This window comes from Alligator sinensis, unplaced genomic scaffold (assembly GCF_000455745.1).
Source record: "Alligator sinensis unplaced genomic scaffold, ASM45574v1 scaffold885_1, whole genome shotgun sequence".
Taxonomy (NCBI): Eukaryota; Metazoa; Chordata; order Crocodylia; family Alligatoridae; genus Alligator; species Alligator sinensis.
In genome coordinates, this window is record NW_005842056.1 from 1,618,749 (window position 1) to 1,638,376 (window position 19,628).

The window sequence follows — 19,628 nt, forward strand, 5'->3', positions numbered from 1 at the left end:
TTCCCAAAATCTGCAATGCAGCTTCCAGCTGCCTGGGATGAGTGGAAGTTATTAGGACGGACGTATGCAGCTAGCTCTGACCCACCCTGTCACAAGGCAATAGTTTTGGGGAGGATTCAGCATTAAGTCACTTACTTGCTAGTGCACTTTTCTGAGCCTGTGTGCCATCTCATACGCTTCTCGCGGCTCTCCTGTACCACATATCAGAGTCCTTATTCCTTCCCTTTCCCTTTGGTTATAGGAACCAGGTGGGCAAAGTCTCCCAGCAAACCTGCAATTAAATATTAAAAGTCAGTGGTGAGGAAAGGGTCAGGGTGACGGAGGGAGTCAGCAGTAAAGAACAGGAGAGCATGCCCACGCCTAGCCTTGTGCATCTGTTCCTATCCCATAAGGTCTCCGTACTTAAAAAACCCCCCACAGATGCAAATTCAGATCTCAATCCCAGGTTTACTTAGCTGGTGTTACTCCAGATTTGCATCAGTATCAGAATCTATACCATGGATACACTGTCTCTCTAGGTTATGAGAAATCACACGTATGGGGTACTCCTCACTATTTCTTCCTTTCCTGTCCCCATCCCTGTGCCCAAAAGCCTGGTGGGCAGAAGCTTTCTCTCTGACTGACCAGACACTGGGAATTGGCCACTCCAGGAAATTCAGTTCTCCTAATCTGGGATTACAGTTTAGTATGTAGCAAACTCCATCTCTACTTTGTGAGGTGTGAGGTTTAGCTGAAGAGGACGGGGGGGAGGGACCGGCCATACCTTCTCCTTTTCTGTGTGTGCCATGAGGTCTGAAATGATGACATCTTGTGTGTTAGTAGCACAGTGCCATGGCAAGTTAGTCTAGTCTCTTTGGCTGTCATGGTCAGGACAAGAAATAATGGTATTTTTTTAATGAGGGAAATATAAATTGGATGTCAGGAAGACGTTTCTTACTATGAAGGTAGCTGAGCATTGGAGCAAATTATTTGGAGAGGTTGTGTCCATCCTTGGGCATTAAAAGCAGGTTAAACAAACACTTGGCTAAGGTGATTTAGATGTGGCCGAACAGGGGATTGGACTAATGGATCTCTCAAGGTCATTTTCAGCCTTATTTTTCTATGATTGAGACAGTTTGACAACCCGGTCCATCCTGCTATGTTGTGGTACGAGCAGGTCTCAAACTATCAGTGACATCCAGACTGGGTCAATGGTTGACGAGGAGAGCTATCAGGCATAGCTTGGTGTTGCAATATATGGGAGTTGTCCTTAGCATCAGGATAGTGGATTAAATACATCATATGTCTTGTTCTACCATTTTTGAAGCGTGCCTCTCCTGGGAGATGGACCATTGACTAAATGAGTGCATTTTCTGCTCGGGGAATAGTAAGTTGATTTGCTGGGAGGATACATGGTCTGCTCACCTGACATGCCGTGTAATGAAGTATGTATTGGAGAGATGCTATTTATTAGAGCAATGCAGCCCCTGACACCAGGCTGATCCCAGAGGGGCTGGAAGTTTGCTCTCCCGTGTAACGAAAAGGGGAATCTCCAAGGATGCCAAGGAGGAAACAACCTCCTGGCAACTCTCTGCAGTGAAGCATCCCACCAAAGTCAGAGCCTGGTGGTGCCTGGGGTTGCACATAGGAAGAGACTGTTCCTGCCCCTGCAAGCTCTCTGTCTGAAGAAGCAAGGGTGGCACAAAAAAGCAGTATCATCTCCATTTAACAGGTGGGGGGAAGTGCAAACCGAAGGGACTTTTGCAACATCACACCAAAAACCTGTGCCTAACCTGGTAAATAAAACAGGTCTCCTGAGTCCCCATTCAATGCCACAAACACAAGACCATCCTCCTCCTCAGCCCACCCCTTAGGACTTACCGGGAAACGATCTACCAGGGATGAGGTATAGCACTCAGTGGGGAATCCAGCCAGTCTCCGGCAGTCCCGCAAGGGGGAATAAATGGGGATGATGGTGAGTGTGCGTATGAGAAACGAGAGGAGAAAAGCTAGCAGGGGAGGGGGTGAGAGCCAAGCGGGTAAACTGTCCAAGTGTACCAGGGGCAAAATTCACTTGCTGGGTTCACTGGCTGGTCCACCTTTAATAGATCACTAAGTTGTGACAAACTCCCACTTCTAGCAAGAGGCTTTTCATGTTCACTTTGGTTCCTCAGTAGGTAGATCCCTGAATTGGCCAAACCTTGCAGCAATCTCCCTGCCCTAGGTCTATTCTCTGCCGCCCTCCCTGTGCAGGACTTCAGAAGCAAATGCCTCGGGAAAGCTCAAGCTGCTTTGGGACCCCACAAAAGCGGAGGCTGGACAAGAGTGCTCATTTCTAAAACCCACCAGCTTTCCCAGGGTTGCTCATAGGCATCCATGCCAGGAGTATTGCTGGAAAGATTTAATGCAACAGCAAAAAGCAGTTTTTGCTGGAAAGATTTAGTGCAACAGTTGTGGATGAAAGCCGCTCTTGGGAATATGCTGCCCTGCATAGTAATGCAAAGGAGCAGACTTTATGGATAGGTTGGGCTCAGGCTAAATGTATGGCAGCGCTCCATTGTTGCGGGCAGTGACCTTTAGGAAAAAGAGTAGTTTTGTTCTTTAGTTTTTCTTCTTTTACTACTGAAAAAAGCAGTCAGGTTTTTTTCAACTGCATCTGATGAGGGAATTTTTAAGCAGAATATGGTGATAGAATTGGCCAAGGTAATATCCCTGCTCTTACAGAAAGCAATATGGGGGTTGCATGTCCACACACAACATGGGACATCGGCCCAAAATGCGATTTATCTTCCTTGAAGTCCTTTCTGTGGGTTTGTTCTGCTCATGCTGGAGAGCTATATAGGCAACAAAGTCAGCACTTGAATAAGAGCAGTTAATATCGTGTGCGCCAAGGGTAGTTTATAATGAACAAGAATTGCTGCATTTGTCATGAAAAGAGTCTTCTAGCCAGAAATCATTACCCAGGAATGTCTAAGCTAAAAGAAACCTTTGACACCGGGGCTGAGGGAGGGAACGCAAGCCAGAGACCTGGAGATGTAGACTGACCAGCATCCAAAACTGAGAATTTAGTTGCTGTGCATTTTACTATAGAATAATAATTTGGAGCCTGCTGAAGGCAAATCATCCTAGAAGCCTAGGGATCAAAAAACTCTTTGTAAATATTAATGAACCTAGTCCCTGCAGAGTGCTTGAGATGAGTAAATAGAACCAGACCCATTTTATATTATTAATCATGTTTATTACAGTACGGGCTATAGACCAAACAGGATTTTATGTGTTTAGTTAGGGGGACCAGCTGGATAGAAAGAGAGAGGAGACACTGAGGCAAAGGATGGAGGGGGCCACAGCAGAGGAGGCGGTAAAAGGGGAACATCTCGGGGGAAACAGAGGTGAAGGGACTGTGAGGACAGTTTGTTGGAGAAGGTCCAGTCAATGCTGTGCAAAGGTCTCTGAGAGGCTGAAGGTCCCTGCTTTGGTGTTGTCTGCAGTTCCCCCTCCTGAATCAATTCTTTGCCTGGCTCCTCTCTGTAATTTTTTCCTAAGACCATATGGCAGCCTACTCTTCCCAGAGTGTATGAACAGGAGTTTTCCTGGGGTTACTTTGGCTTCCTGGATGCTAAGGGGAGGGATGAATCTGGTTGGGTCCTGTTCTACCTCTCCTCTACTGCCATGTTACAGTCCCTACTTTACAGATGTGAAAACTGAGGATCTGAGATATACCCCAAGTCACAGAGCACACCTGTGCCAGAGCTGAAGATAAGACACCAGGTTCCCTCATTCTCAGTCTTAAGTCTTTGCCATCAGGTTGTTCTTCCTTGCACTAGAGAGCATGGAGGCAGAAAGGGATCTTGGAGTCATCATTGACTCCAAGATGAACATGGGCTGACAATGCGAGGTTACGGTCGGCAGGGCTAACCGGACCCTATTGTGCATCCACAGATGCATCACAAGTAGGGCCAAGGAGGTGATCCTCCCCCTCTACACAACACTGGTCAGGTCACAGCTGGAGTACTGTGTCCAGTTCTGGGCACCCCACTTCAAGAGGGACGTGGACAACATTGAGAGGGTCCAGAGGAGGGCCACCCGCATGATCCGGGGACAGCAGGACAGACCCTACAATGAGAGGCTACGGGACCTGAACCTGTTCAGCCTTCACAAGAGAAGGCTGAGGGGGGACCTGGTGACCATCTATTAACTCACTAGGGGGGGACCAGAAGGGTTTGGGGAGACCTTGTTTCCCCTAGCGCCCCCCAGGATAACAAGGAATAATGGCCACAAGTTGTTGGAGAGTAGGTTTAGATTACACATCTGTAAGAACTACTTCACAGTCAGGGCGGCTAGGATCTGGAACCAGCTTCCAAGGGAAGTGGTGCTGGCTCCTACCCTGGGGGTCTTTAAGAAGCGGCTCGATGTCTACCTGGCTGGGGTCATTTGAGCCCAGTTTTCCTCCTGCCCAGGCAGGGGGTCGGACTTGAAGATCTACAAGGTCCCTTCCCACCCGACTTCTATGATTCTATGACTAGATACATGATAACCTTGTGAAAACAGCAAGTTACACTTGCACCCATTCAGCTCAGCCCAAGCCCTCCAGTCCACCCGATACTGAGTAACTGTGATGCGAATGCGTCCATGGAGCATAATAATCCAGTGGCCTCTTGCCATGAAAGGGCCATGCAAAGCAGCTCCACGCAGAGCTGCGAAGAGGGTTATCAAGATGGGTATATTTTGAGACTGACTTTTCCAGGACTAAGTTGACCTGGGGTTGGTTCATGGGTGATTGTCTCTGCCTCCATGAGCATCAGCTCTCTAGCAGGAGAGCTCCCAGCTCTCAGTGGTTTCAACTTGATTTGGCACCATGTGCCAGGTTCTACTCTGTGCTGCGGAAAGGAGGAAGGGGAAGAACATGGCTCATCCTCCAGAGCAACTCCTGCTTATGTAACCTGGGTACGCCCAAGGGTGTGCCCTATTCTCACTCGGATGGGACGGGTAGGCAGGAGTGGGTGCTGTGAGAGGGATGCCAGAATTTCGAGCAGATCCATCTTTCCTCTACAGAGTTAGCCCAAGCCCAAAGTTCTTAACTATATACAATTTATTGAGTTATAATATACATATATGCATATGATATTTAGTTTTATGTTTATTTACAGTGAACATTGACCAATAACCAAGGTCCAACCCTAAATTACACTATTTACAACATCACAATAGAACATTTAAATTGCAAAATATAAGGTGCAAACCTGAACAATATTATTAATAACATCTATTTCCTTAATATAGTCCCTGACCCATGGCAAGAGATAGTCCTCCTTCCAATGGGGTCCCTTGAGGGGGTGTCCAGGAAGCACCAGGGGCCCCTCCCCTTCGGGCCTTGACTGGGTCAGGGCCGGGGGGGGGGGGAGGGGCGAGCGCGCTCACCCAGCCCCTTTTCTGGGTTTGCCCTCCCCAAATGTCTTCCCCTGTGGGACCCAAGGGCCCAATGACTCCCACTTCCTCAGGTGGCAGTGGGCAGGGTACAGCTCGATGGGGTCTCCTCTGCTGGAGCGCCTCTCCAGGCCTCTCCTGCGCTGCTGGGCTGCTCCCCACCCTGTGTCCTGCTCTGGGCACCGAGGGCTCGGCTCCTCCCAGCTGCTGCACCGCTGCTGCTGGGTGCTGGGCCTCACGCTGCAGCACTACCATTTCCCCGTGCCTTGGCTCGGTACAGAAGGCTCTCTTAGCACAGGCACCAGGCCCTTCAGGCTCCAGCCAGCCATCCTCATGCCAGGTGGCTAACCCAAGCAGCCTCTGCTGCTCCCTGGATCCCAAGGCTCGGGCTCGTGTGCCACCCTGTGCATTGTGGGACCTGGCTGTTTGCTGGGAGGTGAGGTCTGAGCCACCTCACTGCGGCCCCCAAGGCCCTGCCGGGGTTGCAGGCTCAGGCCGCTGCTTGCGGCTCCCAAAGCCTGGGCTCCATGCACCAAACCGTGCACTGTGATGGGCCCGAGCAGTCTCACACCGCTCCCAGGGCCGGGTCTCCGTGCACCGTCTCTGTGCACCATCAACAGCCCGAGCAGTCTCGCACGCACCGCTCCCAAGGCTGCTTCTCCAGTGGCAGCTTCAAGAGCCTTGGGCCTATTGCCCGTGGGGAAAGAGCTCCCCAGCTTTCCTCAGCTCTGCTCTTCTTGAGTCCCTTGCCACATCTGCCCCTACTGCTGGGCACCCGGCTCCTTTTATACGCTCCAGGCTCCGCCCCTGAAGTCTTCCAGACCTGACAGTTTGCAGTCTTCAATCAGGGCTGGAGGAGCTCTTCTCCCCCTCCCCTCAGGAAAGGGGCGTGACTTTATTTCTCCTGCTGCCTCCTGATTGGTGGATGGGCTCCACCAATCAAAACAGCAGGATCTCAAGCCTGGGACTCAACCCAAGCTCTGAAAGGTCAGCCTGCTACACTTAAAAGCAAAGGCATATGCTTGTGCTGTGGACAGCTGGTCGGCAGAGGAGCAGAAAAGTCTTCTTCCCTTATAAGAATGCAGGACTAGCTACCGAAAGACGTGTGTGTGGATGTGTGCATGTGCGCGTGCGCGTGTGTGTGCAAATCCTGTCACCAGCCAGCTCAGCTGTGTGCATGAACTCAGCAGCCACAACAGGAATCCCGTCTGACTTGCACGTAACTAACTCCCCTGACTTCCGCAGAAACATGCTGGATGAAAACCAGCTCTGGCGCTAAATCAAGGCTTCCTTGACTCATCAAGCCCTCCGACTACTACCCCTTGTCCTTGTCCATGTCCATGTGGGTACTAATGATGTGGCTGGGAGTAGTCCTGACCGCATCATGAAGGACTTCCACGAGCTGGGAGTCGGCCTCATTAAGTCAAGGGCACAGGTGCTATTCTCCTCCATCCTTCCAGTTGGCAGCAGCCGGAGACACCAGGATGCCCATATCAGTGAAGTCAACCGGCGGCTCCAGGGATTGTATCTTCAGGAGGGTCTTGGATTCTGCAACCACGACTAGCACTTCCAGGGAGAAGGATGGGACGATCTTCATCTGTCTCCTAGAGGTAAGCATCTGTTCTCCTGCAGGTTGGCTTATCTCCTCCAAAGAGCTTTAAACTAGGCTCAACGGGGGATGGGGAACACCAGTGGTTGATGTGAGCCCAGGGTTGGAAAGCCACAAACAAGGCACTGGACCTAACCAGGTAAGCACTAAGGGTAAGCACGTGCCATCAAGGCAAAAGGACACCAAGAGTACCCACTGGGGGGCTAAAATGTCTTTACACAAATGCCAGGAGTATGAGGAATAAGCACACTCCTGCTTGCTAGCACGCAGTATGACCTGGTCGGCTTAACTGAAACATGGTGGGATTCGACGCATGACTGGGTGGTAGACATTGAGGGGTACAGGTTATATAGACAAGACAGAGTGGGGAGAAAAGGCGGGGGTGTAGCTCTCTATGTTAGGGAGCAGTACACATCTTCTGTCATCAGGGCAGGAGTGGAGGTGGGGAATACCGAGACATTGTGGGTCAGGATCCAGGGGGAGGCCAGGGGAGAAGGACTTGTAGTGGGGTCTGCTACAGACCTCCTCACCAGGATGACGAGCTAGACGAGGTATTCTCCAAGCAGCTTTCAGATGCCATGGGGGCGAGGGAAGCAGTGGTCATGGGGGACCTAAATTACCTGGATATCAGCTGGGAGGAACAGGCGGTGAAAACAAGTCACTCAAGGAGGTTCTTACACTGCGTGCAGGACCTCCACCTAACCCAGATGGTGTCCTGTCCCACCAGGGGTAGCACCCTGCTAGACCTGGTCCTAGCAACAGGGGATGATCTCGTGGGAGACTTGCGGGTACACAGTAGCCTGGGAGATAGCAATCACCACTTGGTTGAGTTCACTATCCAGAGAAGGGTGACAAAAATATCCAGTGATGCTAGGGTTTTAGACTTCATCAAACTCGTGTGATTAACACACACCACTTCAGATAGGTGTGCCTAGCATCACATCCAGCTGCCTTGGACGCCTTGTACTGAATGAGCAGGTGCCTGCTTACCACTGGGGCAGTTGTTGACACCAGCCCAGAGCCAGGCGTAAACTCAGACCCACCGGAGACACCTATCTTTCCTCCTCTCTGATTAGTGGGACTTTGAAATCTGAACCTGAAATGGGAGTCTTGGCCTCATCTCTCCTGCAGATCTGCTTTCCCTGTGTCACTTCCACAGCTCCTGCAGTTTCCCTGTTCCCTTCATGCCTGTAGTATGGACACAAATGTCCACCATGCCGATGGCTAACTATACTCAGGGTAAAAGCTGCCTCTTGACTAGGCACACTTGGGTGCTTTCTCATCAAGCTGGCAAGCTCTGGGGGTAGGATGGTGACAAGCCAGAGAGCAGATTTCTGCCACAACCATTCCCCGCTGCCAATGTCTCCTGGGGTCCAGGTGGTTAGGATCCCAGCTCTTGGTGGTGGGCCTGACATTTTGCATGTGCAGCTACCAAAACACCTCTTCTGCCCCAGATGGAGGGAGGGTCCTGGAAGGGGACCGCTGAATGACCGGAGAAGGTTTGTCTAAATTTCTGGCCTGGGGAGCTGGTTGGGACTAGGAGGCTGGGCTGGTCCAAGGGTAATTGCCACCCTAGGTGAACTGTGTACCTTGGCGCCCCCACTACTTCCAATATAGAGGAAAATAAGAAGTCTAGAATGAACTTTGACATGTACTTCTTTGATATTCAAAATGAACAATAAAACAATAAAAACATTTTTTTTATTGATTGTTTCACACTAGCCCTAACCCGATTATAACAGCTGGGCAGGGCTGTTATTTAGAATGATGTTCCTGTTGTTTTGTTCTGCATGTAATTTTGGTGTCCCCCCCCAATTTTGGTGCCCTAGGTGACTGCCTAGTTGGCCTAATGGTTGGAGTGGCCCTGCTAGGAGGCTTGCCCTGCTGAGCTCCTGCAGCAGTCCTGTAGGGTGGGGAGAAGCTGGGCGAGCTGGTGTGTGCGGGTGCATTACATTGCAGCTCCCTGGTGCTATTGTTTAACTTCAAGCTGGAACAAAGCTCACCTGGTCTGAGAGCACATGTTGACTTCTGGCCTCTCTGCTTCTCTGGGAGATGGGGAAGCAAGCAAACAGATTTGAAGCAGTGGGGGCAATGGATGGGTGCAGGAGGGCAGGAACTGAAAGCCGGAGGAATGTCCTCAGCTTGATACCAAACATCCTTCATGAAAACAATGGCAATAGGACACCCGCTTGGATGCCTGGCCCCCTCAGCTACAAGGAGACGCTCCCATTCAGAAACAGGATGCATTTTGCAGCTTGGACCTGTCTCAGACGCCGGAGCCGACTTGAGGTGATTTAGAAATTACTCGGTCGTTGGGCGGGCTGGTGAATGGAGAGGCAGACAAAGCATATTGGTTGCAAAAAGCTTTACTTACGCCGCTAGTAGTCACGACGCAGGTGGTCCGGTCGCTTAAACAACTACACGAGTTGCCCTAGCTGGCAAGGCTCAGGCCAGTGAATCCGTACACGAGTCAGGCCAGCAGGGAAAGGGTACGTCGAAGGATTGCGATCGGCGACGGGGAGAAGAGTCGATAGGTGATCAGGCTATCGATCAGCTCAGCCGCAAGTCAGGAATCAAAGGCACTCTGCAGCGTGCTCAAAGCTCTCCGACTTGGGCAGAAGTCGCACAGAATTTTATATGGCTAGCAAGCCAATTACTAGCCGCCACGTAGGAATAATTTAGAACTGGCCAATAGTGGGACACAAATTTGCATGCGAATGGCAGGAACTCTTTTGCACCGGGGTTTTCTGTTGCAGCAGAAAACTTTTGCTGTGCACAGAGACTCTCATGTGGCGGGAAAATTCCATCGTGCCGAGGCACTAAAATCATTGGGTTGTGACAGGACCAAGTTGCTCAATTGTGTTAATAATGAGCCAAGTTATGATCTTCTTCCTCAACCAGCAGGAACTTGCTTGAGTTAAAACAATGGGAAATCTAGAAGGAATGGCTAGATTTAGCCCATTGGCTTCAGCAGCAGCTTTACCCGAGGAAGGCAAACCTGAGATCTCAGTGGGGTAGAAATTTACCTCCGAAAATGGGACCAATGTGGGGATTATGCATCATGTGGGGCATCTTGGGTGCTGTGACCACTAGAAGGCGCAAAAATTTTTATATGGCTAGAAAGCCAATTCCTAGCCGCCACGTAGGAATAATTTAGAACTGGCCAATAGTGGGACACAAATTTGCATGCGAATGGCGGGAACTCTTTTGCACCGGGGTTTTCTGTTGCAGCAGAAAACTTTTGCTGTGCACAGAGACTCTCATGTGGCGGGAAAATTCCATCGTGCCGAGGCACTAAAATCATTGGGTTGTGACAGGACCAAGTTGCTCAATTGTGTTAATAATGAGCCAAGTTATGATCTTCTTCCTCAACCAGCAGGAACTTGCTTGAGTTAAAACAATGGGAAATCTAGAAGGAATGGCTAGATTTAGCCCATTGGCTTCAGCAGCAGCTTTACCCGAGGAAGGCAAACCTGAGATCTCAGTGGGGTAGAAATTTACCTCCGAAAATGGGACCAATGTGGGGATTATGCATCATGTGGGGCATCTTGGGTGCTGTGACCACTGCCATCGCTCTCCCTGCCCCCTCCTGTAGTCTTGTCTCCACCTCTCATTTGTCTCTTGCATGATAGTTTGATTCCTGGGCTCTCCAGGACAGGAAACTGTCTTCTCATTTGCTGTGTGATGAGGTCTTGTTCTCTGTCCGCAGCGTTTAAACACCACCGTGATGCACACAATAGGGCTGGTTTTGGTTACTAGCAGAAATTGCTCCTACATCTAGCTGGGAACGTCTGTGAAGGCCAGGCTCCCGGTCTGAAGGGTTGTGGAGCGAGGCCTGAGCACCGCTATGGGGAGAGGATGTCGGGTAATCTAAGAGGCAGTGCACTGCACAGTGACTCGGGATACTTGGGTTGTGCTCCTGGCTCTGCCCCGACCTGCTGAGAGATCTCAGATAGGTCACTTCTCCCCTCCGTGACTTAATCTCCCCTGTAAAAAATAGGGCAAGGACTCTGACCCTCTCTGGAAAGCCCTTTGGGCATCCCAGGCTGAAAATGGATCTGGGCATTATGGTCAGACCCCTGCCAAAACTATATTGCAGCCTTTGCAGACTTCGGGCTAAACAGACAGCAGTTAAATGTCAGTCTTGTGGAGATAACCAGCAAAAAGCAATGTGATTTAGCCCGTGAATTGCTGGAATCTTACTTCACTTACTGATTTTAGTTTATAGGCTGCTGGGGAGAAGGGAGTGCTTTATAGTTTCATAGATGTTAGGGTCAGAAGGGACCTCAGTAGGTCATCGAGTCTGGCCCCCTTCCCTGGGCAGGAAAGAGAGCTGGGGTCAGACGACCCCAGCCAGGTGTTTGTCCAGTTTCTTCTTTAAAAAGGAAGCAACTACTGGGGAGAGTCAGGCACGGGAGAAGAGAGTACGAAGGAAATCGGCTGGGTTTGGGAAAGGTGGAAAGGAAGAAATGAAGACAACAAGTAGCCAAGAGGTAGTGTGATTTTGTGGGCAGGGGAATTTTGGATCTGGATCCCATTCTTCGCTTTGCCGCTGGTTTGCTGTGTCACTTTGGAGAAGTCTCTTCCCCCTGCCATGACTTCAGTGCCTTTTCTTGTGAGCTGTTCAGGGTGGAACATGCCTGTCACTATGGATTTGAGCCCCCCGAGTATGTCAGGGCATCTGTGTAGTGTCATAAGAAGTAATAATAGTGACATGGCCCAGGCAGAGGGAGTTTTGGCAGCAGAGAGGTATCTGGCAGCTGATAGGAGACTGGGCAGGTTCATGAAGGACACAGAGATGCAGGGAAGCCTAGGTAAGAATTTGAAGAGGAATTGGATGTCATCGCAGGTGACACAGGTGCTTTCTGTGGCAGCGCAGCAAAGGATGGACCTGAGATGAGATAGGGCAAGTGTATGCAGCTAGATGCAGATGAGGTTCTTTGGATAAAGCCAATATCTTTTATTAGACCAACTCAAATAAAATATATTTTTTAATACATATATCTATAGCTAATATCTGATAAAAGATATCAACTTTACCCAAAGAACCTTATCTGCCTATGTCCTTAGATCAACATGGCCACAACCTAGAGCTAGATGTGCCTTCTTGCAGCTGTACGATGATTTGCTAATTGTTTTCCCACTGACGTTTAGTGCACATTTTCACTATGTCCTCAGTGTCATTTTAGCAGTTTTGTGTTGCTTTTGCTTGTCATTTGCTGCTTGGCTGGGCCATCAAACGCCCCATGTGAGGATGGGAATTCAGGTGATTTAGGGCTCTGAGGACAGCCTATTTTTCTCCAGTAGTAAAAGTTTCATGGCTCTCGTTTTGACACAGGGTGTGGAGGGTGCCACCTCCTGGATCCGTTCTTCACTAGCGTGCTCCATCGGGGGAGAGACGTAACCACCCGGTAAAGAAAGGCAGGAGGCCAGAGATGGTCCTTATAGACTAAAAAATGCTGCTTGCCAAGTGTGAACCTGGTACCAAGTTTACCCATTTTCTGTGGGATGCTAGAGCCAATGGTTTTGGTGGAGTCCACTAGAGATTTAAAGGAAGATTTTCAAAAATCAGATTGTGCTTTTCAAGCTCTCAGCGCCCACAGATAAGGCAGATTTTCACCCTACAGCTCCCCATGTGACACTATCAGTCAGATTTCTGAAATAGCCTGTGTTTAATGAACTTTAGTCTGGAAAGGAAACGTGTGTTTCTATCCAGCAGAGCAGGGAGGCTTTAGAGGAGCCTTCCAGAAGAAGCAATGGATGCAAAATCATCACTAGAGACCATCGAATAGTCTGCTGAGTCCTGTTTAGAAACAGGAGATGTCAGAAATCGCATGACAGCTGCATCTTATGAGATTGCCAGCGCCAAGGTCTGATGGAAGTTTTGCCGTCAACTTCCAGGGGAACCAAAAGAGGATCCTCGATGGCAGAATTAAGAGTTTGGCTGTTTAGCGTGCTGATTCAGAACCCTGCATGGTCTCCCATCCTGAGCACTGAGATGCAAAGTTTCAAAGTGCTGGGGTTTCTGAGAGCTCAGGTCATTAAGCCACCCTCAGGCCTTAGGTCATTAACTCACCCTCTAGTCTTCACATTAACAAGCATGCTGGGGCCTCTGGAAGTTTGCTGCTAGGTTTGCATCACATGTCCTAATGCAATGAAGGAATGAATGCTGAAAACGTTGCCAGAGGTGGCTAATGCACCTGCAACAAAAGTAAAGAATTAAGGAACTCCTCTTTCAGTGCAGGCATGATAGGAATGACCACCCATCCTTAAATTTGCCACTTGCAGATCGCATAGTTTGCTCTGCAAGAGGGGCCAGTTGGGAGACCTGGATATATTTCAAGTATCTGGGCATGGGGATGTCAGAATACATGATGATGTTGCAAGAGGATGTGCGACTATTGTGCATCAGTGCACCATTGGGTGAAGTACAACTGGCGAAAGCAAATCCTGCCCTCACAAAAAGGTAGACCCCAGGGTGGCTGCTTGTTGTACCACAATCAAGTTCTTGTTATGAAGGAAGAGAGAACCAAAACTTTGCTTTGAGATTCTAATTTGGGGTGAATGATTTCTTTTTTGCTCACATGATGAAGTGAATTTTCAGCTATTGAACCATTTTTCCTCTCCAAAAACGAGATCAGTCAACAATATTGAAAATTGCCACTAACCAAAACTCTTAAAAAACCCTTTATTTTGAGTCCCCCTCAACTGTTTTGATGTTATCGCTTCCAAAGATTTCCTTCTGATCTCAACCTAGCTCTGCTTTCAGCCCCCCCCTTTTTTTGGTAATTTAAATTGACTAATGTTTCCAAATAAAGTCATTTTGACTTGCAAAACCAAACATTTCTGGTTTGAAAATGTCAAAATAGGCCATTTTGACATTTTCAAAAACTTTTTTTTTTTTTTTGAAGTGGAAGATTTGGGGAAACCATCCTATTTCATGAGTGTAGCCTGGTACACCCGGGGGTGTGCCCTGTCCTCCGATGACAGTGGTGGTGGTCAGGCAGGGTGCTGAGGAAGGGGTCAGCTACTAAAGCGGCTTCCGTCCCTCTCTATAGAGCTAGGCCGAAACCAAGTACTTAACTATGTACAATTTATTACAAGAATAAATACAGACACTTAATATAAAACAGACTATTTACAAGACTTAACATATAATACTATATATAATATTCCACAATTTACATATAATGCCAAATATGAACCAGATAACTTACAACCTATACAACACAATTAACACATAGGGATATTAACCTGTATAACCCAAGTAAATTAACAATAATATTTCATGAAATCTTCACAAATAACAATACCAATACACATATTGAGACATTAAAACACATAAACCATATAAACCCCCTTAAAGAATGCCCCTAGCTATATAGCCCTTAACACAACAAACTCAAAATAGGGAGTGCACTCAGCACCTCCCCAAGGGGTTTTCCTGAAGCACCTCCCCTTTAGCGCCCTGGGACGTGGACACGCCCCTCCCTCAATGGGTGGTGGAGGCGGCAGACCCTCTTCACCCGTGTCAGCCTCCCCTGTGGGGGCCCACTTCCCCAGCAATGCTTCCTCTTTGGAGAAGTCAAGGCTCATCCCCTGGTGGCCGATCCTGCAAGAGCCTCTCCCCAACGGTGCCTTCGGCTCTCCTCGACAGCCCAGCACCCCGCACTGGGCACCCAGGGCTCTCTCTCTCTCTCATGGGAGCCAAGCCCTTGCAGGCTCCAACTCCCTGGTCTCACGCCGGGGGTTGTCCCCTTTCCTGGGCCCTGCTCCGGGCACCGGGGCTCTTTTAGTTAAAAGTTGAGTCATGCTGCGGGGCTGCGGTCACTTGGCCTAGGGCCGGGGCTAAGGTGAGCAGCTGTGAGCTGCTTCCAAGGCAGTTCTCCATGTGCCGACCTGCATACCAGGTGAGGCCCAAGCAGCCGCAAGCTGCTCCCAGGGCCAGCTCTCCGACTGTCCAGCCGCTTGCTGGATTCACAGGCTCAAGCTGCCTCAAGCGGCTCCTAGAGTCCGATCCCCAATTCAGTGGTGCACGAACTGGTGCACCACTGAAGCTCAAGCAGGGTCCTGAGGACGGCTGTCGCTGGAGCTCCACTCTCCTCGCCGTCCCTCATCATCTCTCCAGCCTGTTGAGCATGCTCCCTTGTTATACTCTTCAGGGGCTCAACCCCTGAATTTCTCCAGACCTGGCTGGCGCAGTTCCGATTCAGGTCCAGCTGCTCCTTGCCCCCTCCCTTTGGAAAAGGGTGGGGCATTGCTTCCTTTGTGCTGCCTCCGGATTGGTGGACGGGCTCCACCAATCAAACAGCAGACCCTCAATCCTGGGATTCAACCTAAGCTCTGAAAAGGTAAGCCTGCTACATGAGGTTAGCATTTTTCAGTGAAAAAAACTTAAGTGAAAAATTTCCCTGCTAGCTCTAACCAAAATTGCTTCTAAGTTTTTGGGGTTTTTTTGGGGGGTGGGGGGTGTTGGGGGTCATCTACTTAAATAAAAGTTCTGTTCGCTGCTGTGCTCTAACCTGTCACACAACAGCCCTATCTAGTGCTGCTACTGTTAACATTTAATCAGGGGGATCCTTTACAAATAATCTCTCTTCAGGATGATGTTTTTGCTCCAAATATTAAAGGTGGCCACACACAGCCTCAGCCCCTTGAATGAACTTTATGCCTTAATTATCAGAAGACCTGGCATAGCAGATCCAATGTTGAGCAGTCCATTCTCTTCAGGCTTATCTGGATTGTTTCATGAGAAGATGTGCAGTATTACTTAGTTACTCAAGTCCAGCTACCTAGAGATGCCTAACTTTTACTTAGGTGACTCTTTCTCACTGAAACTAATTGGGGTTAGTTATCTGTATACCTTGTGTGGTGGGCCAGTAGGGGGTGCTTCTGCATTGAGCTACCCACCTCATTGCGCCCGACCACCTTCCAGGCTCCAAGTGCCTCCCTGGGGGTGTCTCACGTCTAGCTGACCCCCTTCCTGGAGCACACCCACTAGCCTGGGGGTAACACTGCCACCACCCAGGGATGGGCTTGATTCTGGCTCTGCGCCCCCTGGGAAACACAGGCCTAGTAGCCCTCGAGGGTACTTGATTCACTTCAAGAACTTGGGATGCTTCCCTCAGTCGGAAGCACAAGTACTGGTCTCCCTTAGTCAGCCGAACCAAGGGGATCCCAAGGCATAATCAAGACCCACTCCCAATAAGTCTCCCACGTACAAAGGAGGACTTTATTGGTTACAAGGGGTAGGGCTGCAATAGGGTACAGGTAGAGCAATATCAGAGAAATCCCATAGAGCAAACAGGGTGGCTGGGTAGCCTTTGATCACATATCCGAGTTACTGCAAGCTATATATCTAGTTAGATCTCAGGTAGCTTACTCACAAGTATCATCCAGAGGCAGGTGGAGATTCCCTCTGGAGGCAGGCACTTCCTTGATGATGAGTGTTGAGAGAGAGAGCAAGTTTCAGATGGTCCAGCTCTTCTCTGTCTCTGAGTTTCCCTCCTGGCTGCTGCCTCCTCCACCTGGGCAGTCCTTAACTTATATAGCTCTTATTACCTTATTTACCTGGTCCAATGGAGGCCAGCACCTGTTGGCTGTCAGCCAACCAATTTGAAATGCATCACTAGTTGCTGGGCAGACTGGCAGGTCCTAGCTGCCCAGGGAGCCCAAGCCCCTCACCCAGGTATGTGATGCCAGTCATGTAGGCAGAGGGAGCAGGTTTCCCCCCTCCGTCAGGAATGTATCCAGCTCAGGTTACTTAAAAAGATAGGGTAAGGTGTGTGTCCTCTGCAGGGCCCATCTTAACCAAATTGTCACAGAGCAGAGTTTTTGGGGAGAAACAGAGGTGGCCTTCTGCCACACCTTGGAGGGCCTTGAAGAGTTTGGATTCTTCAGGTCTTCATGTCAAGACCAGGCCTTTCTGAAAGCTATGCTAGCCAAGCTGAGTTATTGGGTTCAATGCAGGAAAACTGCATGAAATGCTATGGGAATAAATGGTTGCATGGTTTCTTGTTGTCTGGAAATCAGTGATATTTGGGACCAATCAATGTGAAAGATTTCAATAGCTGATGACAGTCAGCACCCTGTGAGCATCTTTCTTGATATTTCTTTGCAGGCATACCCCAACATCCTAGCTACAATGTTCCTTTAGCTCCTCACGGTGTGGACTGTGGGCTGGCAAGCACTATGAGATCTGAATAACTGAGGCAGGAACAAACTTAAAATGAGCCATGTTATGTTTTTGGATTTTTGGTAACTGATAACCAAGGTCATTTCAAGGTGAAAGGTGCTGGGCTTGGAATCACGATACTGCCAATTTCTCTTGGCTTGTGCCATGAAGGCAGAATCTGTGACTTGCATGGGAAAGGCTGAACATGGGTATATGTGCAGTTCTCCTTTTCCTGGGTCCTCTCTCATATACAGCTGTAGTTAGGGCAGTCGCTGTCAGAAGCACTCTTTCATCTTTTTGTTATGGTTGAGTGGGCTTGTCTGCACGTGACTCTTTTATGCAGGGTTAGCCTAAAATGGCCATTTTTAAGGTACATCAGGGGCACATGTCCACACTTGAGCACCCTTAATGTGCCTTAAAAATGGCCATTTTAGGTTAATCCTGCCTAAATTTGATACCTGCTTAAAGCCAGTACCAAATTTAGGCACGATTAGCTAAATTGCATTAGTCCATGTGTAGATGCTGAATGCGCATTAATGTGAGGTGCATCAATGGATGCACACTGCTATAATGCACATTCACGTGGCTATGCATGGGCTAACAAGACTTAGCTATGCGAGCTTAAATTTAATATGCATTAATGTGTCTACATGTAGGCCTGCACCTAAATTGCCTTAATGCACCTTAAACAAAGATGCATTAAGTTTAGGCTCATGCAACTTCACGTGTAGACACGCCCAGGTTGTCAAAAGTCTCTGCTAGATGGACTTGAATCACAGGCAGTGAGAAGTATCTGAGCATGCAGGGATGAGGATACTAAGAATATTCCATTGAGCATGAGCCCCGGAAAGAATGACACTGGTTGTGAGGAGCGCTGCCAAAAGAGCCACAGAGTCCAGGCTGGTATAGGTAGGGCATGTCTTGTAGAGTGAAGGAGAAAATATGATGAGTGAATGATGGAGGTGAAAGCCAAAGGGAGAGGGAGAGAGGAAGGCCAAGATCAAAAAGGAAGGATGAAGTCAGAAAAGACTCGGGGACCAGAACAGAAGATGCTACTGATTGGATTGAGTGGGGAAGGAAGAGCTGAGCTGCTGACTTTGCAGCTGAGTGGAACTAAAAGTCAAAATTAGAGCGATAGAGAGGAGATCTGACATCAGGGCTGTGTCTGCATCATATACCTAGTTTTCTTGCTTTGTCTTGCATGTGCCCAACTGTGAAATACAGCAATGAAACCTCCCAGGGTGCATCCCTGATGGCTGCTTTCAAAGGAGACAGAAGTCTTGAAAGCAGCATCTGGAAGTTGCTGCATTTCTGGCCAGGGGATGGGCAGGGAGCGGTGGGGAGCAGGAACAAGTGGGTAGGACATGCTTGGCACCATCCCTTCTTGGGGTGCTGGGGAAGTGGTGTAGACAGATGCTAGGTTGGTCACTTCCTGTTTTTAAAGGGGAGCTTGAGCTCCCCAGAGCCAACAGCGCTGATGCCTGCTTTTTCTGTGGCCCAGGGTCCCTGTCCCTCACTCCTTCTGTTAGCCCTATATCTCCTCTTCTGTAAAATTTGAAAGGCATTAGCTAAAATCCCAGTACTAATTCAGGTCTGGTTCCACCTGCTTAACACGTCTGGAGACTTGCCTTACCCAGGGGAACATCCATTGATTGCAATGGGACTCCTCACAGAGTAAAGTACCCTCCCTATGAGCAAGGGTGGTGGAACTCATATTATATTGAGTGCGTGCACAGACAAGAGGTGTTGCCTTCTTCACCAAGACAGTTCGGAGAAGGAGCAGGACAAGGTATAGAAAGGTGCTTTGCAGTGTAGGGAAGACCCTGTGGGTTAGATTGTGGGTTCAGACTTCTCCTAAGCACGGTGCATAAATTGATCAGAGAGGACCTGGGTTTTACAGATGCTAGGATCCCTTCCCTGCTTTCCACTTGTTCCTGCAGGATGATAATTTGCAACCAGCAGTGTCAACTGTGATACTTTTGCCTTCCACCTGTGCTGGCTTCACTGTACTAACCAAGGAGTGGAGTAACACTCCTCACCACCCCTCGCCCAGTGCTCTCACATGCTCTGCAGAGCTGGTTTTAGACTTTCCTTTGGTGTGGAGTATAAGGTTCTGCATTATCAGTTTACTGACAATGTGCATACTAGAAGAAAACACCCCTTTCAGTGTCTCTCGAATCCCATCCTCTCAGCTCCATGCCGTTGTCTGGCACTAGCTGTCATTTCCATAATTATTGGTTTCACATTAAGTAACCAAAAGTTATCTATCAAATGCACATGTGGAACAAATGGGGCTTATTTGAAAAAGCCCATCTTTGCATTTACAGCTGTCGCATCACCCAGCCCATTTTAATTAACTACTGCAGCATCAAAATCTGCTGCAGAGGAAATTCACACGCACGGTTACCTCCGCACTCCCGGCTCATCAGAACAGCAGATTGT

At 49.1% G+C, this 19,628-nt stretch overlaps 1 protein-coding gene and 1 long non-coding RNA gene across 4 annotated transcripts in view; one reads left to right on the plus strand and one right to left on the minus strand.

The window, feature by feature from the left end:
- Positions 1-1,993, minus strand: part of XIRP1 (xin actin binding repeat containing 1) — a 45,393-nt gene extending 43,400 nt beyond the window's left edge. For both annotated transcript variants that reach the window (XM_025203375.1, XM_025203376.1), the window contains exons 1-2: positions 1,861-1,993; positions 136-271 (exon numbers count right to left, since the gene is read on the minus strand). In XM_025203375.1, coding sequence (XP_025059160.1) covers positions 136-173 — 38 coding nt within the window. In that variant the 5' untranslated portion in view covers positions 174-271; positions 1,861-1,993. The remainder of the gene's footprint in view (positions 1-135; positions 272-1,860) is intronic.
- LOC102369727 overlaps positions 1-19,628 on the plus strand; it is a 49,753-nt gene that overhangs the window by 24,304 nt on the left and 5,821 nt on the right. Inside the window, exon 1 of one of the 2 annotated variants that reach the window (XR_323748.3) lies at positions 6,875-7,013. The exons of the other annotated variant lie outside the window; for it this stretch is intronic. This is a non-coding gene — a long non-coding RNA (uncharacterized LOC102369727). Of the gene's footprint in view, positions 1-6,874; positions 7,014-19,628 lie in introns of those variants that run through there. 2 annotated transcript variants of the gene reach the window in all.